This window comes from Aquarana catesbeiana, linkage group LG05 (assembly GCF_042186555.1).
Source record: "Aquarana catesbeiana isolate 2022-GZ linkage group LG05, ASM4218655v1, whole genome shotgun sequence".
In the NCBI taxonomy this organism is placed as follows: domain Eukaryota; kingdom Metazoa; phylum Chordata; class Amphibia; order Anura; family Ranidae; genus Aquarana; species Aquarana catesbeiana.
In genome coordinates, this window is record NC_133328.1 from 32,918,615 (window position 1) to 32,944,959 (window position 26,345).

The 26,345-nt window shown below is 43.3% G+C and overlaps 1 protein-coding gene across 1 annotated transcript; it reads left to right on the plus strand.

Moving 5' to 3' along the window:
- Nucleotides 1-7,341: 7,341 nt before the first annotated feature.
- Nucleotides 7,342-26,100, plus strand: LOC141144164 (serum paraoxonase/arylesterase 2-like). The gene is made up of 9 exons (XM_073629580.1): nucleotides 7,342-7,498; nucleotides 13,104-13,174; nucleotides 13,867-13,922; nucleotides 14,023-14,191; nucleotides 15,829-15,955; nucleotides 18,373-18,573; nucleotides 18,645-18,726; nucleotides 22,820-22,948; nucleotides 25,019-26,100. Exons 1-9 carry the CDS (start codon nucleotides 7,425-7,427, stop codon nucleotides 25,178-25,180), a joined length of 1,071 nt encoding a protein of 356 aa, XP_073485681.1. The 5' UTR covers nucleotides 7,342-7,424; the 3' UTR covers nucleotides 25,181-26,100.
- Nucleotides 26,101-26,345: the final 245 nt, after the last annotated feature.

Here is a 26,345-nt window from a genome sequence, read left to right on the forward strand (position 1 = left end):
GAGGAAAATTAATAAATTTAATCCATTTTGGAATAAGGCTGTAACATAACATAATGGGAAAAAGTGAGGTGCTGTGAATACTTTCCGGGTGCACTGTATACACAAAAGATCGGCGGCCATCCAGTGTTCATAATTTGATGCTTGTATTCAGTTGGTGCTACTCAAAGTGGAACTACAATGCATCTGAACACCACAAACCAAAAACACCATTAATTCATTTTTAATATTCAAAGCAAACCCCCCCATCCATCCATGTCTCCATGCTTTATTTTGTTGAGAAGTCTCGTTGAAAAGCACCCCCTTAGCATTCCTGGCTGTGGCCATCTTGAGTAAGGGCAGATGATTCATGTAGCACTTACTTCCTGGAATCCATCTGCCCTTAGCTCAGGAATGCTCAAAATGCAGACAGGAGGATGTGCTTAGCTGAGAAAACCTCTCCTCCCCTCCTGAAGACTCCTGGGATGTATGACATCATTTGCCTAGGCATGGAAAAACAGGAAACAGAAGAAATGTAACAAACAAGTTTAAAACAAATAAATATAATATACTGTCCTAACTGTTTACTAAGGCTAGCAGCATAAGGATTAAAAGAAGTCAATATTGACTGAGAGAGAGAGAAGTTCTGCTTTATGCACCCTTAATATGAAAGTGATTTTCTTATTAGTTGTATTTGTCATTTAATAAAATGTATTACAGAAGCAACTTTATATATATTTTTTTCTTTTTGGGGGGGGGGGGGGCAGTCTTCTGAACACCTTGAGTTGTGATGGCATAGTAAAGATTTCCAGTATGGGGATAAATGATTCCTCTGACCATTATAAGGTGTGTCAGATTGGAGGAGGTGTTTCAGTATTTGGATTTATGACTTATGCATAATGACCTTTCTATAATTTGGAGGTTACAACTGCAGGTGAGTGCAATCCTTTTGGAAGGTCCATAGCAGAAATGTAAAAATTGCTCTGCTCCATAGGAGGTAAACAGGTGGGAGAGGGGAATTGGATAAGGTGGGAACTGCGGTTACTAGTTCACTTTTTATGTGAGTGAATTTTTTTTTTTACCTTTTGAAGCCCAGTCCCCTTGAGGACTGCTTGGATTTACCTGCTCATCTTCACCATGACCCTGTGAAACTTCCAACCCACCTGACACTCTGGGTTTTGACATCTTTTCACAAGCACCTTCAACTGCTTGCTGCCCGCTCTTGTTCTGGGACACGTGCAGCAAATTTAGTTACAACATTTATTGACAGAAAAAAAGTTAAAAACTTTTTTTTTTTCAAAATTTTTGGTCTTTTTTTTTGTAAAAAATAAAAAACCCAGCAGTGATTAAATACCACCAAAAGAAAGCTCTATTTATGTAAAGAAAATGATAAAAAAATGTGTTTGGGTACAGTGTAGCACGACCGCACAATTGTCATTCAAAGTGTGACAGCGCTGAAAGCTGAAAAATGGCCTGGGCAGGAAGGGGGTGTTAGTGCCTGGTAGACAAGTGGTTAAATGACACTTCACACAAGTCAATATATTTATGTTATCTCAGCTTTTACTGAAGTAGCAAAGTAGTATTTGTTTGTAAAGGAGGGCAATAGATCAACCGAGTTCTGAATAACAGCACAGACTCAGTAGAGGAATTTCCCCAAAGAACAGCTTAAGAACAGTTTAACAGTATGTAGATACAATATACATACATTTACAATGGTATACCACCTGTAGCATGACCTGAAGGACAATGAATGGTTAAGTGTTTAATGAAAGTAGTTACTCTCTAAGGGGAACCCAAGGCCGGCCTATTTAAGCTTTAAATCCTAATGAGAGATCAGACAGAATAAGGATGGTGTAGGTCCCTTTAATTAGTGACAACAGCAATGTCCGTGGTGCAGACCTGATAGTCTTCACCGACAGTTGGAGCTCATTAAATTATATCCAATAAAGCACAGTGATGGATGAACAGACTGACTGGCTTAAACAGGCTAATGGTATTCCTTGAAGTGGTTGTAGGTAAAGGTGTCTATGTACAGTGTTCAAATAGAAGTGCAGTAAAGTGTTCCAAAGGTAAAGGTGTCTGTACACAGTGTTCCAATAAAGTAACCAGGGAAATAATGCAGAAGGTGGGCGGTTGCCCTCTCACCAACGACTGGTCTGAACTAGATGCCTTGAAGTCAGTGACCCAGGAAGAGACGTCTGTTGATGGAGCCATCAATGATGACAGACGGATGCAGAGTGTGAACGAACATGGTGTCGAGTTGCTGAGTGGGTGACGTGAAGATGTCTGGTGAACAGCCGCAGAGATGGGCCCTACGAGGCCGGGCTGGAGTATCTTGACATGCGTGGTAGGCTACAACCTCTCTCTCCCCGCCACAGATAGGTATGCTTTACAAGAGACCCAGGGCGAAACTCCTATCTCCTTTATAGTCTCTCCCAGAAGTCCCCTGGATGGTATCAAGGATCCCTGGGATATGTAGTCCTGGTGTATAGTTGTGCAATAGAACCGCCGGTCACATCGACTACTCGTCCCACAATCTAGTGGGTTGGCTCGCAAATATGATGACAGTCACTGATGTCCAGCATTAAAGGGATACAACTATAGAGGATGAATGGTGGGGAGGGCACATAATATTACACTTATAGTCCGCCATGGCTACACCTTTAATAAAGAGTTTAACTTTATTTGGGTGAAACACTATGTTAGTTCTTCTCTTTTGAGCGGAGGAGCCAGTGGAGAAAACATTGTGATTACTGCATACAACCAATTTATTTGTCCTGGGACTTTAAATGACCAATGAATAACTACATACGACCAATGAATAACTAGATTTCAACATTGTTGTTTAACTGCTTGCCGACCATAAACCGCAGATATATGACGGGGCGGCGGCTTCCCTGTGCAAAACCACGTGCAGGTGATTTTGCACTTGCGGGGTCTGGGACGCCGCCGGCGACCCGCTCCCGTTGCGATTGGACACAGCAGCAGGAGCCAATCAGCGAGTCCAACAGACTTGATGTCCGTGGGGACCCGCCGATCATTCCCGAGAGAGGCAGTTCGGCAGTCTGCCTATGTAAACAAGGCAGATCGCCGTTCTGTTAGTAGTGAAGGTAGTGATCCTGTGTTTCTGCTAAGCAGGGACTCGGATCTCTGCCTTTCCACAGCACAAGCACCTCTCCTGCAGTTAGCAAGCACTACCTAGGGACATATTTAACCCTTTGATCGCCCCTGATTTTAACCTCTTCCCTGCCAGTGTCATTAGTACCAGTGGTGGCCAGTCCACAAGGGGCCGCCCCTACAGCCTGTAAATTCCGCCCGTGTGTGTGGTCGTGCACTGTGCGGGTCACTGAACCAACAGGTCTCTACCAGGTCCATCATCCCTTCACAAGCAAGTGACCAGAGCCCGAGGCCCCAATTGGCCTGTTTCATGTCGTGAACAGAGCACTGTGCCCCATACCCTCCCACCCTGCGATACCGGCGAATCAACACTCGCCATCGACTTCCCACCTTGGCCAATCAGGACAGGAGGCCGAAGCCACAGAACCTGGAAAGAAGACTGGTCAATACAAAAGCCACAGCGCCGGGCACCAGGGGAGCTGTGACTGCTAGAGGACTCTGCCCGTAGGGTGAGTGCGGACCTGGAGGGGCCTGCCTGCAGTAGTGTTTAGGTAGGTTACGGTGCAATTTTGATGTATTCCAGTACAGTTTAATGCAGAAAAAAATGCAGCATGTTCTACTTTTGTTTCTAGAACCTGGAACTCACTGGAAATGACTGCACTGGTGTGAACTATGGCATTGCAAACCATTCAAAACCATAAAACCATACTATCGATGCGTTCTTGATGCAGACAAAACACTGGACTTCATGTGGTGTGCTTTGGGGGGGGGGGGGTAGAGACCCCCTGCCCCAAAGCACCACCCCATGTTGAAGGCATTTGGCCTGGTAAGGTTCAACTGCATGTTTCGATAAGACCCGATGGGCCTGGTATGGATTGGGAGGGGGGACCCCACGATGTGTTTTTTTTTCTTATTTTTTTTTCTTACCCCACTGACAGCTGATGGCTCCTTAACAACCATGTTTGCTGGTTATTAAGGACACCAGCTTCTTAACAACCAACTATTTACACCGTTTGTTAAGAGTGCTGGCTACCGCAAGCGGTAAATTACCGCAGGCTTTCACTACTAAATACTGCATGACTTTATAAGATAACACATGCGGTATTTTAGTACCCTGTTTCCCCGAAAATAAGACCTAGCGTGATTGTCAGTGATGACTCCAATATAAGCCCTACCCCCCAAATAAGCCCTACCCTGTTTACCCGAAAATAAGCCCTACCCTGAAAATAAGACCTACAAGGACTTTAACTAGGCATAATTTGGGGGGTAGGGCTTATATTGCAGCCATCACCGACAATCACGCTAGGTCTTATTTTCGGGGAAACAGGGTAGCGTTTTTTAGTGAATGCCAAACATTTTTTGAAAAACAATGTGCGGCATCTTACTGCATACTCAGATGTGGTAAGATATCGCATTGTGAATGGAGCCCATTATTAGAACACATATTGGTTCACAAGCAGACTATAACTAAGTGGTGTATTTTTTTTTTTTTTTTGGTGCATGGAGCACAGTGATTGAATTTAGGGGGCATATATTGTAGCTGCTTATTTTTAATATTAGGACACTTACCTGTCCAGGGATCCCACGATTTCGGCACCCCAGTCGATTTTTTAATTGGTTCTCGGGTGCTGCCGCTGCCATTCCTTTTAAGGGGGACCGGCAGTGAAACCTTGCGGCTTCACAGCCGATTCATTCCTGGGTATGCGTGAAGCGCGCTGCACTTTGTGAATGGCTCAGTGGCAGGGGAAGGAGGGGGGGAACGTCCGAGGGATCGCGCCGCGGTAAGGTCTCCCGGAAGTGGGGATGGGTACCTGTAAAAAACAGGTACCTGCCCCCCCCCCCCAAAAGGTGGCAAATGTGGCAGCAGTGGGGGGAGAAAGCAAACGGGTGGATTTTCCCCTTTTGGGTGTTTATATATAAGTGTGTGTTTATATATATGTTCACATAGTAATTAATTAGAGCAACCTTTCTTAACAGAGGAACTCTTGAAATAATTTTTCCAGTCTCAGACAGTGGCGGCTTGTCCATTAGGGGCGCCTGGCCGCCGCCCCCTCTCTCCAGGCCACCCCCCTCTATGAAATGGATAGATTCATGCATAGCATGGACCTATCCACGGCTGCCGTGGCCACCCCCTATTCATACATCCGACCCCTTTCAGGGCACCGGGCGGGTGAAGTACAGCAGCGGGGGTTTTTTTTTTTTGAAGCACCTGATTGGAGCCATAGGCTCTAATAGGCTGCAAAATAGGGTGGGCTCGGGTTGCAGAGGATGCGCTCCGATCCCACCCAGGTGTGCTGAAACACTGATCCTCCTCCCGGCCAATCAAGAAGCAGGTATGAAACCCGTTTCCCGATTGGCCAAAATGTCAGGCGACCCTATTGGATGCCTAGTGCCGGGAGGAGCAGAGAGGGAATGCACCGTGGAAGCTGCTCCATGAGAGGACACTGGAGAAGCTTTCCCTGAGCCTGCCACGCTTGAGAACAGGGACAGGAAGATGACCGCATCCAGGGTAAGGAATGCAGTGTTTATTTTGTCGACTAAAACATTTTAGTCGACTAAATGAATACTATTTTAGTCGACTAAAATACGACTAAAACTAAAACAATTGAGATGACTAAAATACGACTAAAACTAAAATGGCATTTTAGTCAACAAACTAAAATGGGACTAAAACTAAAATGCCATTTTAGTCAAGAGACTAATGCCCGTACACACGATCGGACTTTCCGACAACAAAACCGTGGAATTTTGTTTGAAGGTTGTTGGCTCCAACTTGTCTTGCATACACACGGTCACACAAATGTTGGACAACAATTACGAATGTACTAGACGTATGTGACATCCTACGTGGTTTTTCAGCTCTTTTGCGCCACCCTTTGGGCTCCTTCTGCTAATTTTGTGTTAGTAAAAGTTTGGTGAGTGTTGATTCACACTTTTCTTTTTGCGTTTTTCATTTAGTGCTATTATTATTATAATTATCATTCTTGATATCACTTGAAAAAAAAGCCTTTGAAAATTCGATTGTAATAACTCCATCAGTATCACCAGCAAAGCAGCTTCATTATTATCCCATTAAAGAAGAAGAGAATTGTGCGCTGCATTTGGAGATTTCATAATTTGCCACGTCACGAATGTTAATTCTCCATTACGATCGCTATTTTACAAGACCGACCGCTTCTTCTTCTGAGCATGCGTGAACTTTTGTGCGACGGACTTGTGTACATACGATTGGAAAGTCTGACAACAAAATTTTGTTGGAGGAAAATTTGAGAACATGCTAGCCAACATTTGTTGGCAGAAAGTCCGACAACAAACGTTCGATGGAGCGTACACACGGTCGGACTTTCCACCAACAAGCTCACATCCAACATTTCCCGTCGGAAAGTCCGACCGTGTGTACGCGGCATAAGAATAAAACTAAATTTAAATTTGACTTCAAAATTAACACTGGTCTGTAATGCATGTTCATACCTCAATACCATAAATAATAACATATTCAATTTTTCACTCCAGCAGTATATAATGAGTTTGGTAATTGTGGAGAAATGTAAACTAATGAATTACAATTTAATTACACCCATTCGATTTTAGACGACTAAAATGTACTGGAAGGTTAGTCGACTAAATACGATTAAAACTAAAAACAATTGCAGAATACTAAAATGGGACTAATACTAAAATGCCATTTTAGTCCTAAGACTAAAACTAAATCGAAATTTGCAGCCAAAATTAACAGGACTGACCAGACAGCGGGTGGGGTTTGCTGGGGGTGTTAGTGCCGGGCCGTGGGGGGAGGTGGGGGGGTTTGCTGGGGGGGGGTTTTGCCTTGTGTTTTGCCACTCCGCACACGTGTGTGTGTGTGTGGGGGGGGGGGGCAGGGGCAGTTGTGATAGTGCTAGGGCCATTCCACCCTAAAATGCCCCCCCCCCCAAAAAAAAAAAACCCATTAGCCGTCACTGGTCTCAGGGCTACCCTACTAGAAAGTACTTTATCTACAACTCATGATACATTAGTGCGATGGTCAGTGGGATGAATTACCCTCTTAGAGATAGCTAAAAAGATCAATGGTGTCAGTGGGAACCTATCTGAGAGGTAGAAATTGCTCATTGCTCAAGGAACCCCTAGCAACCTCCAGAGGAACCCTGGTTGAGAAACCCTGGATTAGAGCAAACGGCTGCGGCACAACACTTTTATTTCTATTTATACATCCAGGTACCTGTCACAGTCACAGTCACAGCCTCCTGGATTGCCACTAAGGCACCGCCCTCAATAACTGTCACAGCTCTCATCCAGCACAGTTCAGACAAGATCTCTCTTATTACAGCACTGACATGGGGATCATGGTGAAAATAGCCCTCCTCGGGGTCATCCTGGGATTTCTGGGGGAACGTCATTACCAGTTCGGGTAAGTCACATTCTTTCCCTCTGTATGGTGAAGGAGAATTCTTTGCTGTAATAACAAAGGTAACATTTACTCTGTATAGAGACACTTTGTTGCATATTATATACCCTTACTTAGGCAGACTTTCACACGCCAAGAAACTACAAATCCCACCGCTTACAAAATTTACCAGCTAGAATGAGACCTTGCTGTAGTAAATACTGCTTCTCAAATTATCATTTTCAGAACCTGACCATGACCTAATGACTTATTTATTGGCATTATTTTTTTTGGCCTTGTGGCTATTTTTTCATTTATGGCGCATTTATAAAACCAAAATGTATACATTTATAAAAACGTATAAAGGTATTAAAAACTTATATTGAACTTCTATAAAGGTATAAAAAATTATATAAATGTATAAAAATGTATAAAAATACAAACGTATAAACCCCCAGATTAAACTTTATAAACCGCATATTCCATGGCTATACAATAATACTCTAAGAAACTAAATACCTCCAGCTGAAAGTTAAAAAAAAAGTCCTGATGGTTTACCTTTGATATAACGCTAGTCCCCCCTACTTTCTATTCCCCTTATCTGTATATGCACAACTCATTTAAAATCAAAATAATAAACATATATATAACGACTGAAAAAATATCTGCCATCAGTCATACTGTATATAATCACAAAAGAAAATATGATTTTAGATAACAATAGTACATATAAAAATAATTTTAAAAACTCTCCACATTGTCAACAAATTAATAATAATAGCCATGTGTTAACTGATTAATCTGCGTAAACACTTTCTTTATTTGGAGGGGGTGTGTTTTTTTTTGGAGGTGGATATATTTAGGGGAATTTTTTTATTTACCATTCTTTATATTTGTATATTTTTTTTTAGTGAGTGTTTAGTCATTGTTTGTTTACTGTTGCTTTTTTATTTTATTTCTTTTATATTACCTTTCTCCGCTTTTTTCTTGTTCACAGTGACCTACATACACTGACCTACATACACTGACCTATCTACACTGACCAACATACACTGACCTACATACACTGACCTACATACACTGACCTATCTACACTGACCAACATACACTGACCTACATACACTGACCTACATACACTGACCTATCTACACTGACCAACATACACTGACCTACATACACTGACCTATCTACACTGACCAACATACACTGACCTACATACACTGACCTATCTACACTGACCAACATACACTGACGGTAGTGACCTACCTACCTACCTACACTGACCTACCTACACTGACCTACCTACACTGACCTGCCTGACCTACATACACTGACATTTACATACACTGACCTACATACACTGACGGTAGTGATCTACATACACTGATGGTAGTGACCTACCTACACTGACCTACCTACACTGGCCTACCTACACTGACCTGCCTGACCCACATACACTGACATTTACATACACTGTCTGACCTACCTCAGCTCAGCCATGGTGTGCGGTGTCACAGCAGCCAGTCAGTCAGTCGTCAGAGGAGGAGCCGAGGACGAGAGCGGCCCGCCCAAGCGCCGAGCGGGGATGTGGCGCTGCGGCCACATTGTAATTCCCACCTTCTGGAGCCTGCAGCGCCTATGATGGACGTCACATGTCCCATGGTCCCGGCATTGGACCATTGGGACGTCCATCATAGGCGCTGCAGGCTCCAGAAGGCGGGACCTGCTATGGCACTCGGCCGCACTCAGCCACACTCGGCAGCACTAGATCAGATCGGTCCCGGCGCTCGCCGCTCAGGGCTAACAATGGAGAGCTGCATGCCTGAGACTCGGGGCTTTTCGGGGTTACATTCGAGGCTTCAGCCCCCCCTAGCCACCCCCTTCCGACACCCCTGGGTGATCCTCTCCCCCTCCTGATGCTTTCCTAGTAGTTCCCGGGCTTACCTGAGCCATCGGTGCTGGTCTGATGCCCAGATCAGAACATGGAGATTTGTGCAGGTCTGAACAGGCTGCCTGCATTCCCCTGCACCTGTGCATCCTGCGTGGCTAAAGACAGCCCTTTGCCCAGGTGTACGAATCGGTATGCCAGTGTGAATGAGGCCCTGGGGGGCAGAATGGGGATCCTGGGCTTCACTGAACATTGATTAACGGCTTCCCGCCTGCCGTATTGTAGAATAACAGTCGGGCTGCACAGCTCTTGTTCTGGGAGGAAGTCAGTGCATCACCGATCGTGGTAAAGAGCCGATGACATCGGCTCTTTACCATGTGCTCAGTTGTGTCCAATCACAGCTGACCACATGTAAACAAATCCCAGTTATTGGCATTTCCTTTCCTCAGCGCTGTCGTTGTCTGAGGAAAGGAAAGAAGATAACCAGCTTTCCTGTGGTGACAGAGGCATTTACACTGATAATCATGGCACTGATCATCGTACTAAATATTAGTGCCTATCAGTGCTGCATATCAGTGTCTATCAGTGCTGCATATTATTGCCCATCAATGCCGCCTTATCAGTGCAGGCTCATCAGTGCCTCTTCACCAGTGCCCCCTCATTAGTGCAGCCTCATCAGTGTAGCCTCATTAGTGCCTATCAATGCAGCCTATCGTGCCCATCAGTGCCACCTATTAGTGCCTATCAATGTCACCTTATCAGTGCCTCTTCATCAGTGTAGCCTCATCAGTGCCCATTAATGCAGCCTATCAGTGCCCATCAGTGCAGATTATCAGTGTCCATCAGTGCAGCCTCATCCGTGCACATCAGTGAAGAATAAAAATTACTCATTTTCAAAATTTTACAACAAACAACAAAGACATTTTTTTGTTTTCAAAATTTTCAGTCTTTTTTTCGTTTAGTTAGCAAAAAATATAAACCCCACAAAAGGAAAGCTCTATCTGTCTCAAAAAAATGATAAAAATGTCATTTGTGTGCAGTGTTGCATCACCTTGCAACTGTCATTGAAAGGGTGACAGCACTGAAAGCTGAAAATTGGCCTGGGCAGGAAGGGGGTAAAAGTGCCCGGTAGGCAAGTGGTTAAAAATAGCTAAAGCCATAGAAACGTAATTTAAAGTACAGCTAGCATCCCCATTGAGATCCATATTTAGTGCCCATTGGATTGAAAGGTGTGTTAAGGACTCAAAGAAGGCAGTCAACTCTTGTAAAATGCTAGCTGAGGCTGATGTCATTTAAAGTAGAGAGGGCATTCAGTGTTTTAGATATTTTGAAATTCAAACATATATTTTTGCCAAACCTAGAGGTCGTTGTTATTCGGGTCCTGCATTACTGAAACATTGCAAAATAAGTCAGAGTTCAAGTTTCTGTCCAAGTTTTTTTTTCTTTGTATTGAAGTCAGTTGACTCATTAACATCACAAATTTAAAAAAACCCAGCATTAAATATAAAAGTAAGCAAAGTTTATTAAAAAAAGTTACCCTTTTTTAAAACATGCCTGTTATTAAAATAAAAGCCTTTTAATTATGGCCATAGGCAAGCCAAGCAGACGTCTCTTCAAGAACAAGGTGAAGGTTATTATTAAAATCTCACTTTATAGCCCCCTATGAGACCCCATACTACCCGAATATTGTACTCAGCCACCAGATTGGGCTGTCTATAGTCAATCTAAATCTTTGGCTCAATAGAAACATCATATAGCTCATTGTGTAAAGATTGTCACATCTCCATTAAATGTACCATACCATCATCTCAGAGGCGTAGCTCGAAGCTTGTGGGCCCCGATGCAAAAGTTGACCTGAACCCCCCCCACTACTTCCAACGTGCATGCAGATACATCCATCACATGCCAAGATACTCAAAGTGGCTTAAGAGTTTAGAGTTCCCAGAGTTCCTCTTTACATCAGAGGACAGGGATTACTGCTGGAGAATCAGAGGACAGGGATCACCGCTGGAGAATCAGAGGACAGGGACCCCTGACAGGTCACTTGGCAGAGCTCCTTTCCCATCCCAGCACTGTATACAGCCCCCCCCCACACACACACACACACACACACACACACTACACAGGGCTGAAATCACATTCCTTTACACACTGGGTGTATCTGGCTTTTATGTTGCCCTTCTGACCTGTGAAATTCTCTGGTTGGAATGGCAGTGTAGTTGCAGTAGGCAGATAAACCCTGTGCAGATCATGGCTAACTGGCTGTGTTGTAAAGGAATGTGATTTCAGCCCTGCAGAGGGGGAACGGTATAGAGTGCTGTAATGGGAAAGGAGCTCAGCAGCCGGGCATAGCATGCAGGGTGGAGGGGGTGGTCGGGGGGGCAACTTGGATCTGGGAGGGCAAAGTCATGTAACACAAAATCTGAAGCCTCCAGCCCTTCAGGCAGGGGCGTACTGACAACTCATGGGGCCCTCGGGCAATAGGAGAAGATTATGGGGCCCCCCGGCAATAGGATATTATGGGGCCCCCGGGCAATAGGAGAAGATTATGGGGCCCCCAGGCAATAGATTATTGGGCTACACAGTATACACACACACACACAATATACACACACACACACACACACACACACACACACACACACTGAAAAGGTACTGGAGAGGCGGGGCAGCTATAATCTTGGGATTTAAAAAAAAAATGATTTTTATATACTGTCCCTAGTTTTATTGAGGCTGGCAACCCTGATGGGGCCCCTTAGTGGCATGGGGCCCTCGGGCAGTGCCCAAGAGCCCGAATGGTCAGTCCGCCCCTGCCTTCAGGGTCCCCCTAGAGGGGGATGTTAAGGGATTTGTTTTAATAATTTCTGAAGGTTTCTCTATCAGTGATGGCAGGTGTTGGGGGGAGGTCACCTCCTGGAGGTGTGTGTCTTTTCCCCAGTTGTCAGGGAAGTGGGGTAAGTAGATAACCCCGGGTGAGGGGTACAGAGAATCCCAGCTGGTGACTAGGAGACACTGAGCAGTGTCTTACCTCTCCAGTGACATCAGTCCCATCGTGGCTACAGGACGGCACTCTCCACCTCTTGCCTCGCTGAGCTCAATTACCATTCCATGTTGCCAGCACACAGCACAGACACTTCCACATCCTGGGCTGTTCTCACCTCGTGCTCCTCTCCATTTAGGAAATGGCTCACAGCTTCTCCCCAGCCAATGGGAACAGAGGGGTGTGGACTGTGGAAGGCAAAGTAGAAGCCCAGTACTGGAGTGTGACTGTGGGGCCCTAGGGCAGATCAGAGCTGGATTTTGTGGAGGATATGATAATATGACAGCAAGGCTGCAAGGGCCCCCTGGAGCTAGGGGCGGGGTTGCGATTGTGACCCCTGCAACCCCTTATGCTACGCCCATGCATCATCCATGTAGTATAAAGGTCTATCTGATAATTAAAATGACTGCTCAAGCAGCCCCTCACACTACATAGTTAGTGAGGGCCTATTCACACTTGTGAGTTGTGGTAATGTACGCTAAAATGCAACTGTTCTAGGTGTAGTGTAAGGTGGCATTAGTGTAAGGTGGCATTCATTGTCAATAGCACCCCAACCGATTGTACAGTAGAGCCCAATATACTGCAGCAAACCACAATGAATATACCCTACATACAGTACTATGCACACTTTTATGTTTGCAATAGAATACATTTATGCCTGAGAAGCTTATACTGATTATGAGTTTATTTAATTTTTGCAGTCAAAGATCTGGCTTCTTCAAGGAGTTAGAACCTGTTGATCTTCCTAACTGTCAACTTTTGAAAGGAATTGGTATGTATGCAATAATGTATGAATTTCCATTTGGGCTCCATTGGTGGAGCCCTATCAATGTCCCTGCCAGATCAACATGTATAGAGTAAAGGGAAGAGAGCACCAAACCATAGAGAGCCTGTCCAGATATAAATTTTGATTCATCACAATAAAGGAGTCCAACAAGAGTTGACAACCAACACGCTTTGGGGGTCAAGCCCAATTCCTTTTTCATCAGGTTCTAGATTTATTATGGAATCTGGACATAAGGTTAATCCTGGATTTTAGTTCTTTGCAAACTATAGTTAGAAGCTCAGTTAAATGATCTGTTTTGACAGGAGTGTAAATTTAATCTGGTATAATTAGGCATTTTAGGAAGAAAATAAGTATAGAGGGTACCATTATTGACTTCTCTGGAGGTACTCCTTGTTCTCTGGCTTTCAGTCTGTATCATGGTGGCTTAGAAAGCCACTGGATCACCTTAAAAGCCAGAGAAAGGTCAATAATGTGTCTGTATTACAGACACATTGTTGACCTTTCTCTGGCTTTTAAGGTGATCTGACTTTCTGTCTACAAACAATACTTGATCTGGGTAGGTGGCCTAATTTATCTCAAAGCCAGAACCAGGCAACGTTTTATAGCAATAGGCCAGAAATGACAACCCTTGTATGATGGATGGCATTATTAACTATGATTACTACTTTTTTATACAGAGTATGGCTCAGAAGATATTGAACTTCTTCCTAATGGACTGGCATTCATCAGCTCTGTAAGTACAATGTTCCTTTTTTCTGCATGGAAGCTGCCCCAGCTAATGTAATCAGTAGTAATTTTCCAGGTATGTCCTAATAGGTTATATCTCTTTGAAGGGCCTGAAATACCCTAATGTAAAGAGTTTTGCACCAGACAGACCCGGAGAAATATTGTTGGTAGATATGAATGATGACGTCCTTCACCCTGAACCACTACAGCTCAGTGAGGGTGTTGATGCATCTTCATTTAATCCTCATGGGCTCAGTGTGTACATTGATGAGAGAGGTAAGAAACTACAACCAAATGCTATTCTTCCTCCACTCCCTCTACCCAGTCTGGTGAATTGGATGTTTAGGTATTTATCAGAAGTAGTTTTGCTGTAGAGGAAACCCTCAGTTTTGCTTTAAGCTGCTTAGGCAAAATTTGCAATTAAACAAATTATCTACTTTTTGATTTTGTGTTTCTTTTAGTATTAAAATACTTATGTACCTCTGCTTTAAAAAGAACTAAACCTTTAATATAAAAATGAATCAGTAGGTAGTCTTTTGGTAGAAGAGACTGTATAAGTTTTTTTTAACTGTAGACTGCAAAGTACAGAGTACAGTCCCAGCACATACCTGGCATCTGTAAGAGGACAGGAATGGAGCCAGGTATGAGATGAATGAACACTAGCACACCTACTTCATCAATGACATCATCAGAGGTCACCGATTGGGTGAAACAATAAATTACCAGGCCTGAAATAAGAGGGAAAGAACATGGCAGCAGTGGGGATGGAGTGTACATGGGGAGTCTGGACCATGTATTGGTGAAGAAGAGCACCTAGTGCTGAAGAAGATACCTATTCTCTTCTGCTGATTAAAAAATCCCTTTCTGTCCTAGGGCAGGTCAAATATTTTTCCACACTTGATCTAGCCAGGTATTGATAGATCAATGTTCCCAAGGCAGACTAGCCAAGGACTGCTTTCATTACTTCCATGGTTTTATGTCTGCCACATTCCAGAGGACGATGGAACATTGTCTTGGGGACATGAACCCAGATAGTATTTGTCACGGAACCCCGTCAAACTCCACTTGAGTGCTTCCGTCAGTACACTGCTTCCTCCAGTCTGGACCTTCAGATATCAGATATTACAGCCACATGTCCTAACCAAGAACCAGGCGAGACTAGCTCAGTTACAAACTGGAATATGGAATGTTTATTTGAACAAGAATACAGGCTTTTATACACTTGAGAAGGAGGCCACTCACCACATTAACAATGACCCAAATATTTACCCAAAACATCACACAATGGTTTAGCTAACGAGGTACAGCTGACTCATGGCCTGCTAATCCAATCATAGAAGATCCTTAAGAGTTTGGTCAAATTAGCCCCCTGGATGACTCAGTGCCCACCCAGACTATTCAGAGATTTCATTCCAGGTCTGAATTGCTGTCACCGAGCTCCTGAGTACAATACACATTAACATAAGTGCAAACACAGAACCTCTTCAGACAATAGCAGGTGACCTCAGTAGCAGACTGTCCATCTCCTACACAGTTCCAGGCCAATGTGACCAGCTCTTTCAATTAACATGTATAGTTCAGAATCAAACAAACCAGGAATAGTCTTTATATATTTCCTGGGAGATATTGTGGATAAACATTACTGTCTCATCTGAAGTAATCCAAAACGCGTTCTCAGTGTCCATTAAGTGGTGGTCCATCATTAGAGAATCTGCTCTCCCCCTGGGCCATAGTCAGTGGGTAAGAGGCTTGCTCCTAGTCCTCTCCAGAAGCCCCTATCTTGGTTTGGTCTGTCACAGTATCCTTATCTATCTGGATGATGTAATGGTGCTTTATGCCACCATCTTTCGCACTTTTTGTTATTTGGTTGGTCGGAAAAAAAAACTCATCTGACCTCTGACTCTTTCTTTTAGATGGCACAGTCTATCTTTTTGTCGTGAATCATCCTGACCACAAAAGCTTTATTGAAATATTTAAATTTGATGAGAAGCAGAAAACACTCCTATACCTGAAGACCATTAAACATCCATTATTGCACAGGTACTGACAATAACCTGAAACCACGTCAACATTTTGAGCAATACCGTATGAAAAAACATAAAGGGGGCCTACTAAGTATATTTATATATCTTTGGCCTTTTGTTTGTACTGTATAAGCCACCTCACCACCTGTTTTAACCCTAGGTTTTATCATAAAATCTCAGCATTTCTATACCCTTTTATCCCAGAGGAACCCTTAAAAGAATTTGCAGGTCTCAGGGAACCACTGCTAAAATCAATTCATTGGTGGTCAGTGAGAAAAATGCCCCTTACATTGGTGATCAGTGGAAAGAATACTTCTTTTCAGACAACTGAAAAGAACTTTCGGCCCAAGATCTTTCATGTCATGCAAGTGATTTTGACTCCGAAACGGTGCAGGCATCATCAAATGGGAGCCTAATTAGCCACAGCTCAAGAAACCCCACACACGATCACACCAAAGTCCGACCATCTAGAACGCGGTGACTTAAAACACGTCTGACTGGACTAGAAAAAGGAAGTTCAATAGCCAGTAGCCAGTAGCTGTCGTCTCGTACTTGCTTCAGAGCATGCGTCGTTTTTGGTCCGTCGGAACAGCATACAGGCGAGCGGTTTTACCGATAGGAACTGATTCCATCGGAAAGGTTTAAAACATGTTCTATTTCTTCGTCCGTCAGAATTTTCAAAAAAAAAAAGTCAGATGAGGTCCACACACGATCGGAATGTCCGATGAAAAGATTCCGTCTGACTTTTCCTGATGGAAAGTCCGACCGTGTGTACGCAGCGTCATAGCTGAGAGCCAGAGAAAACAGGAACACCAAGTGTAATATTTATGCACCTTTCCTTGTGATGCATATCTGTTGAATGAGAATTCTTAGTGGCCAGGACTAGAAGGCAGTGGGTGGGCAAGAAATGGCCCCGAAGTCAGACAAGTTCAGCCCCTAAAGCAAAGTGAAATCAAAATCAGAGAGCCTGAGGTGCATAGAGAAGCATCTGCTGGCTAGCAAAATTGATAACAGACACCTCATGGTGGTTTCTTTGGGAAAGTCCTTTAAGCCTCGTACGCAAGATCGGACGGGAACTGTGTGATGACAGGCTGTTGGAGGGAAATCCGACCGTTTGTATGCTCCATCGGACAATTGTCTGATTTTCCACGGACAAATGTTGGATTGCAGGCTTTAAAATTTTCCACGGACAAATGTCTGTTGTCGGATTTTCCGAGTGTGTGTACACAAGTCCGTCGGACAAAAGTCCAAAGTACAAACACGCATGTTCGGAAACAAGGACGAGCCAGAAGCGGTCGGTCTTGTAAACTAGCGTTCGTAATGGAGAATTAATATTGGTGACGTGACAGATTATGAAATTTCGAAATGCAGCGCACAATTCTCTTCTTTTTTATTACAAACAAATTTTCAAAGGCTTTTTTTTTTTCTAGTGATATCAAGAATAATATTATTATGCTTGTTATTCTTTTTTTTGGTGCAAATTACCACAACACCATTATCCCATAGTTTTTAAGATCAAAGCTACAACTATGTTGGTGTCCCTTGTTAATTTTAAATTGTATTTTCTAAAATGTAACTGCCTTCTCCCAAACTGTCATTTGAAGTAAAACACATAGCGAAGTTTTATTCTCCACAATATTTTTATTGTGCATTAAAAAAAGAAAACAAATAAAATTAGACATGTTATCTGCCAATAGAACTTAACCAAAAAGTGCATTCTATGCATCCAAAAATATAGAAAATATACCAAATCAAATCATTATTCAACCAAAAAATAAAATAAAAGCCTCATGCATGTGTCCTGCTTCTTAATATAGGGGGTAAGCAATGGCAAGAGTTGGTGAAAGCAGGGGTCCGTCATCCGGAGATAATTCCGAAAATCATCTGGATTATTCTCCTGGAGCTCCCGCAGCAAAGGCATCATATGACATAATTTGTCATGATTAATAAAGCAACCAATTTTTGGTCCAAGAAATCCTCCTCCTCCTGTTCCTGGACTGGACTTGGGTCAAAGCAATAACTCCAAGGCCAATAATAAATAACACGTTATCTCCTCCGATTCCGCAACATGGCTGGTTGACGAACGGCCATTCAGAAACAAACTGAAAAGCGCGAAATGAAAAGCGCAAATGAAAAGCGCAAATCAACACTCACCAAACTTCTACTAACACGAAATTATCAGAAGGAGCCCAAAGGGTGGCGCTAAATAGCTGAAAAAACACGTCGTACGTCACTACGTTCGTGTTTGTTGGCCGACAATTGTGTACCGTTTGTATGCAAGACAAGTTTGGGGCCAACGCCCTTTGGACAAAAGTCTGAGGTTTTGTCTGCGGAAAATCCGATTGTGTATATGAGGCTTTACTTTCAGTACTGCATCTTATAAAAGTATTTTATCCATTTATGTGAGAAAAGTTCTTTTTTTTTTTCCCACAGTGTGAATGAAATTGTTGCTGTTGGACCGGAGAGCTTTTACGCCACTAATGATCATTATTCTCACAGTACACATATGAAATTTCTAGAGGGCTTCCTTGGATTAAAGTGGACAAATGTGGTCTATTACAGTCCTGGGGATGTCCGAGAAGTGGCATCGGGTTTTTACAGTGCCAATGGAATCGCCATATCAAATGACAGAAAGTATGTCATCTCTTATTAATTTCTAATAATAATTGGTGTTTGTCAACAATATTTTTATTTTTATTTTTAAGGTTTATCTATGCTGTTGACCTCACAGGTCACACAGTCAATGTCTATGAGAAACTTGCAAACTGGTCCCTAACTTTTTTAAAGGTAATTTAGATATTGGTTTTAATCAGTTCATTTATTAATTTTTTAGTAGCAGTGGTAGTATTGGTCTTTCTTTCTTTCTGTGTCTCTTTCCCACTCTTTCTCTGTCTCTCTCTTTCTAATAAATTCAAATTCTATTTGTGGGCTATCCCATAGTAGACTCTTTAGACACACTACCTAATATATACCGTACTTTTTTTTTTCAGTTGTACGTGCTACTTTTTTTGAAGATTTGTGTTGGGAGACCTTGTGTATATCACACCTTTTATCTCAGTTGTACAATATCCTAATTGCTTCTCCTTAATGCTTTGCCCCTCCCTTCATCCATAAATGGGAGAGTGGGCTGCATGTGGGCGGGGTCTACTGTGCCCATGCACGTATGGTTACTCTCGCTCGGAGCATGCTCATCAATGAGCAGGACCGGACAGAGACTACGGCCATGTGAAACATCTATTTAGGGCAGTTCTCCGACTTAGAGGTGGGCCCCACTATGTGCACTAATAAACGCAGAGTTTCTCTGAAAAGGGAATTCTCCCATGTCACTGCACACTGTACTTGTATGTTTGCATTAGGAAAGACGTGCTGAGCCAGCGCCAACTCCACCAGTCCAGCGTACCTCTGTTACCTCACTTCTAGGAACAGAATGTGGTCCCGCCGAGCACCTAGTGTGGACCTCATGCGTGCTCTCATTAAACTTTTTTCTTTCTGTACCATGTGACCAGGCTATAGATCTCTGTAATGCTAGTCTGCTCCCAGGTTACTATTGGAGGCAGACTACTACAGGAGAGAGTCTGAACATCGACCCCCTAACTACCGGAGGACCTCTCACCTTAATAGGTACCACGCCTAAGGGCCGGTTGCTTGTAGCTTGTTTCTTCACTTGGTTACTCTTAGCAACTACACTTCTGCTCCTTATCTTACCGCGTTATCTTACCACTAGGATACAGCACATAGTCTCCTCACTGTCTGCACACCTTGGACTGGGGAGGTGAGGGGACCCAATAATAGACAAAAAAATTCCTAGGGATCCTAGGACTCCTGGGATGAATCGCAGTGTTGGGGGGAGGGAGGGTGTGAGCAATGGCAATGCTCATTTTTTTGTTTTTACCGACTACCAATATAAAGAGGAGTATCAACACTGGCCACCGATGTAATAGAGGTTTACATGGACCACTAATGTAATAGGGGTTTACACTGACCACTAATGTAATAGAAGCATTCACAGTAACCACCAATGTAGGGAGGGATTTACACTGACCACCAATGTAAGGGGGACATTCACACTGGCCACTAGTGTGAATGAAAGGATTCTACACCAAGCACCAATGTAATGAGAAGATTTACACTGACCACCAATGTAACTGAGACATTTAGCCTGCGTTCACATTTGTGTGTGGCGGGAACGCATGCAAATTCGCTTTCCTGACACCACAGAAACATGCTGCCCTTTAGCAGATACATAGCAGTGACATTAATTGTTAATGACACCCTCACGCATCTGCTGACATGTGCCTTGGCACCGTGTAATTTTGAAAAAGGGCTTGGGACTTTCTTCCGCATTTGTAGTGCATGGAGCAGCCCATTGAAATTAATGGGCTGCCCTACATCTTTATCCACCCTGTCAGTACATCTTTGCATCCTAAAACCCATCCTAACCTCTGCACCCCATACTCTCCACTCCAATTCCCCTCCCCTTTAACTCTACCTTCCTCCTCTGCCCATCTTTGCACCCACCTTCCTTACCTCTATACATCCCCTCCTTGCTCACTTGTGCACCCCAAACTGTAATTCCTTCTCTGCCTACCTCTGCACACCCCACACTACCCCCCCCCCCCCCACTAATTTGCTTACCTTGGCAGAACAGGCAGATGGTAGGCTTAATGACCACAGTTGTAGGCAGGACTTTCAAGCATGCCCCTTTATCTCCCCAGTGGGTAGCATTCATTATAGGTGATGGTGGATATGACATCAGGGGGGCATAATATACATATGAATACCACCTCTATTTACATATGAATGCTGCTGGCCCGCCGCTATTTACATATGAATGTCGCCGCTATTTACATATCAATGACGGTATTTACATGTAAACACAGGGTCTCTAGGTGAGTCATCTGTACACAACAATAGGGCAGAGCTGGGCAGCATTAGTAACAGAACTTCACACTGAGATATCAGGACACAGCACAGGACTAAAACCTCAAGGGATGAGGGAATTGAGGGAATTTAAACTGGGATAGTTGGCAAGTATGGGGCAGCTGCTTTGGGCCCCACAAAAATGACAGAGCCCAGGGCAGCTGCCCATTTTGCCCTGCCTTAAAGACAGCTCTGCACCCCTTTGAATAACTTCAGACCAGACTTAGAGCGGTTAACATAACTTTATCGAAGAAAGGCATAAAATGTGAATAACGTTCTGTAGCGAAGTCCGAATAAAATAGCATTGGGCCCAAGCATACCTCAATGAGGCGAGAGTCCATATAGTCATTATCCATGATTTGGATGCTGTCGGTGACTCGTGGTATCTTCAGCGCCATCCTAGTGCTCACAGGTGGGTCTCCATATACAAAAGCCCAAGAACTGGACTAAACATGATAAACCCCTTCCTCGGCCTGGGCTGGCTGCTGGACTAACTACACATATTTCAACCTGCCTACATGCAGGCATCACTCACCCTGGCACAAAGGGCCATTATATTTTCAAATAAATAGTCAATCGCCCAAAAAATAATTAACGTTGCTCTGATGTTGGTATCAGGTTCTAATGTTACTCCATAAGATGTAACCACAAACCTCAAAACTCTGTTGGAGATGTCTTTCCCACGGTGGAACACTCCTTCATGTTTTCTGAAACTGTCTAAAAGTTTATCCATTCAGGCAGATGATTTGGCAGATAATTCTAACCTATACTAAGTTCTGGGTACTTAGAGTAGAACCCCATGGGTTTTTGCACTATGTCAACCAGATACCATCAAAACATTACAAAGCTTTGTTGACAGATGTTGAATGCAACTCATGCTTGCATACCAACAATCTATAGAGTACCCCATCAGTGTTACGGTTTGCTAAACTAAACAAAATATGGCAGATAGAAGATTTCACAACTGCTCTTCACATTAGAGGGGAAAGTTTAGGACCATGTAACTCCCATGTAACTCCCATGGACTGCTTTTTTTAACTCATCCGCACACTGTGACATGCTGACCTCCCCTTCGTTAACATTTGGGTGTCTGGCACAATTTAGCCAACCTTCTCATATGCTGATAACTGAACCACCTACCCTTAGGATGTCGTGGCTCCTGCAACTTGGGGGAGTGACTTTTATGTCTCTGAACTCTTGTCTCATTCATGGGTCGGCTCCAACCTCTGGTGCCCCTCCTATCTTTTCCCAGCCCACTCACATTTAAAAATATTTTTTTGGGCTGGAGCTACACTTAAAAAATGTACCTGTTCCGACTTACAAACACATTCAACTTAAGAACAAACCTACAGACCCTATCTTGTTTGTAACCCGGGGACCTCCTGTATTGTTCTTAGTTGCTCCCCTTTCTTTGGATGAGTCTTGGGGTAGAGGGCAATATAAGGGGAACAGGAGGTAAATCCAGGAACGTGATCACATTAAGGGGATTTATAAGTCCACAATTTCTCATGTCCTTCTCAGTCTCTGATATGCTGTAATAAATTGTGCAGCTATTTGCTATGTTGGCGCCTCTTCTACAAGTTGAGTGTGGAGTTTCCTCTTCTATAGAAGTGCAGTCTTCTATATGAGAGCGGAAAGTCCCTGGAAAGGAGTGTCCCTCACTGCTGGGTACTTGTGGTACCATATTGAGGAGTGGACTTCATCCTTTAGGACTCCCTGATCATCCCACTGGCACAGTCTACTCTACTGAAGCTTGCAGGTCTCTCTGTGCCACCCTGGTTTGATTCCCAGGCTGTGGACACTCACTTTCTCTCCCTCTTTTTTTACTCTCTCTTTCTTTTCTACTCACGGTCTATCTTTTTCGCTTTCTCTCCCTCTCTTGTATCATCTCTATGTACAGTATATGTATTCATGGACATAAAATGCACTATTATATTTCCTTATTTTGTTTTTAAACCAGGCAGTTGACGTAGATACTTGCGCGGATAACCTGTTTGTGGATCCAGTTACAGGGGATATTTGGACAGGAGCACATCCAAATTTATATAAAGTATTTGATTACAAGAATGAAGATCCCCCTGGTTCAGAGGTTAGTGTATAAGTTATATTAAAGCCCTTTCATGCACCAAAATCTTAAAGATTAAAGTCCAACTCCTGGTTCAACAACCCTTCTTCAACCCTCTTGGAGCAACCCCTGCATTATTTTCTTGTCCTAAAAGCTGCAGATACAAGCACCATGTAATGACTGTACTGTTTCGTGTAGCATTCCTCTCTGAATCCAGGGTGGCTTGATGACATGTCCCCAGGGGGCAGGAACATGACACCATGGGCTCATAGAAAAAAGTCTGTTTTATTTTGCTGTTCAAAATATAAGATTTCAACTCTTTTCCTGTACTGGTGACTACTCAAAATTGTGATTTTTCCCTTCACCTTATGTTCCATTGAAAGTGGTCACCAGGACAAATGAAGGGAGTGAATCTCTCTAGCGTAGACAGGGGCTCTAACCCTTCTCTGTTTCATCTAAAACAAAACCATCATCAGATACACGTTCAGGTCAAATTCTGGGCTCCATGTTCCCTTAGAAAATCACCCCCTTCCATTCCTTGTGGCCCCCATGGGCTATAACTTTTGCCCATGGGGGCCACAAGGAATGGAACGGGGTGATTTTCTAAGGGAATATGGAGCCCAGAATTTGACTTGAACGTGTATCCGACAATGGTTTTGTAGAAGATAAGGAGGAGTAATCACCGCTCCAGGAAAAAAGTCCAAACAGACCAAATAAATCCTTCTTGGTTCGGAGGTTAAAGGTGCTGGCTATTGCTGGTAGAAGTAAACGGGAATGAATTCTGGACAGCCGCACTCGTAGATTAGCCTTGTTTATTAAGAAGATGCACATCAATTATAGAGTCACAGCAGACAGGAATAAAGCTAATTTTATTCCTGTCTGCTGTTACTCTGTAATTGATGTGCATCTTCTTAATAAACAAGGCTTATCTACGAGTGCGGTTTTGTAGAAGAGGCGTCAACATAGCAACGTTTCAGACATTTTCATTTTTAAGTAGCGCTGGAGGGTCCTCTTCATTTTTACCTCTTCTCTGGGCTGAGTGGTCCAGTCTGACACAGAAAATAGTGCAGATGTGATGATTTCAGTGCCATTCTCTGCACCAGTACAGTGTGAAAAAAGGCCGTCACAGTGATGCCTCCTCAGGGGTGGGGCCATGACATCCTGATTTCATAGTAGGTCCTCAGTTTTCTGGGTTGAGCCACATTGGGTGTCATTCAAGACTGAGGACATCTTATGGTGAAGAAGAGATACTGCGGGGGTACAGCTAATGATTATAGGTAGGTAGCCTGAGCTGCTTTTTATTTAATTTTTTTTATAACCCCTAGAGTGGTGGCTCTCAACCCTGTTCTCAAGTACAGGTCATGTTTGCAGGTTTTCCTTTATCTTGCACAGCTGCTTTAAATCAGAGTCAATGTCTTGGTATTTTGGACAGCTATTTTATCTAAGAGAAATTCCCAAAACATGGCCTGTTGGGGGTACTTGAGAATCACTGCCCTAGAGGACCTTTTACCAAAAAAGAAACATTTAGCCTGGAATTGGGTTTTAAAACACTATACAGGAGGACAACTTAAATTCATACTTTGTGCCCAGAGCAAGGATAACCTTTATTAAACCTCTGTTTAAACCTCTGTCTCTGACAAGTCTGCTTCGCCCAACAGCATTCAGTCATTCTGAAACACTGAAACAAAGAATGTGACTGCGTTTATATTTAAGGGTTCTTGCACACGCTACTGATGTATGAACATTAGATGTTACTGGTAAAAAGTTCCTGCGGAAAAACGCAAGGATGAGCTGTACAATACATGTGTAAAATACTGATCAGAAATGACAATTTTTTATTTTTATTTTTCACTGATCTATGTGCAGCGCAAGTTTACGCACCTATGTGTACAGGCCCATTAAAAACAATGGGCTGCATTTAGATGGTTGAAAGAAAAAAAACGCCTAAATACCTAAAACATGGCATTTTTGGCGTTTGTGTGCAAGAGCTTTAATACATTCTTTACACTTATAAATGAGGTCCTCGGTGTTAATGCTGCATTTATGACTGAGAAGCACAATGGAGAAATAACGGAAGCTGTATTGATTTTGCAGGTGATCCGTATACAGAACATTCACTCAGATCACCCGATAGTGACCCGGGTTTACGTCAATAACGGCTCAGTGATTCAGGCGACATCCGTAGCTGTAGTGTACAAGAAGAAGCTGATTATAGGAACCGTATTCCAGAAAGCTCTGTACTGTCAGCTGGATTAAATGGACCACCGGGACCTGGAACAAATATGCGACATAGATAGCAAAATACATTTTGGAAAATGATTTTCTTTGTGATGCAGAACTCATTTTGAGAAGTGGAAAGTCCTTGGAGGGAATTTGCAGAGACAGACTCAGGGAAGGACATGTTAGGAACAGGAATGTTACTATTAGCTTGCAGCTTCTAGGGCAAATCACCCCCTCTAGTGGTCAGTTGTAACATTGCACCTAGGTGATTAAACCACTTGCCGACCAGCTCACGCACATTTACGTTAACAAGTTGGCTCCTTCCCGCGAATCGATGTACCTGTACATCGGCTCCGTTAAGAGCCATAGCAGGCGTGTGCACTGCACGGCGGGGGACCCAGTGCGCGTGGCCAGTGGCCGCAATGTCCGCCGGCCACCCACAATCGCGGGCACAAGAGCCAGAACGGGGATCTGTGTATGTAAACACACAAATCCCCATTCTGACAGGGGAGGGGAGATAGATCTGCTGTTCCTAGTAATTAGGAACAGCAATATGTCTCCTCCTCCAGTCAGTCCCAGCCCCCCACAATTAGAAACACTCATGAGGGAACACATTTAACCCCTTGATCGCCCCCTAGTGTTAACGCCTTCCCTGCCAGTGATATTTATACAGTAATCAGTGGCTATTTATAGCTCTGTATAGTGCTTTATAGCACTGTAATAATGTCACTGGTCCCAAAAAAGTGTCCGATCTGTCCGCCGTAATGTCACAGTCCCGCTAAAAATTGCTGATTGCCGCCATTACTAGTAAAAAAAAAATAATAATAACAAAATTGCCATAAATCTATCCCCTAGTTTGTAGACGCTACAACTTTTGCACAAACCAATCAATATAGGCTTATTGTGTTTTTTTTTTACCAAAAATATATAGAAGAATATAAATCGGCTTAAACTGATGAAGAAATGTGTCTTTTTTAATAGTTTTTTCGGATATTTATTATAGCAAAAACTAAAAAATATTGTTTTTTTCCCCCCCAAATTGACACTCTATTTTTTTGTTTATAGTGCAAAAAATAAAAACCGCAGAGGTGATCAAATACCACCAAAAGAAAGCTCTATTTGTGGGAAAAAAAGGACGTCTTTTTTATTTGGCTACAGCATCTCACGACCGCAAAAAATGGCCTGGTCATAAAGGGAGGAA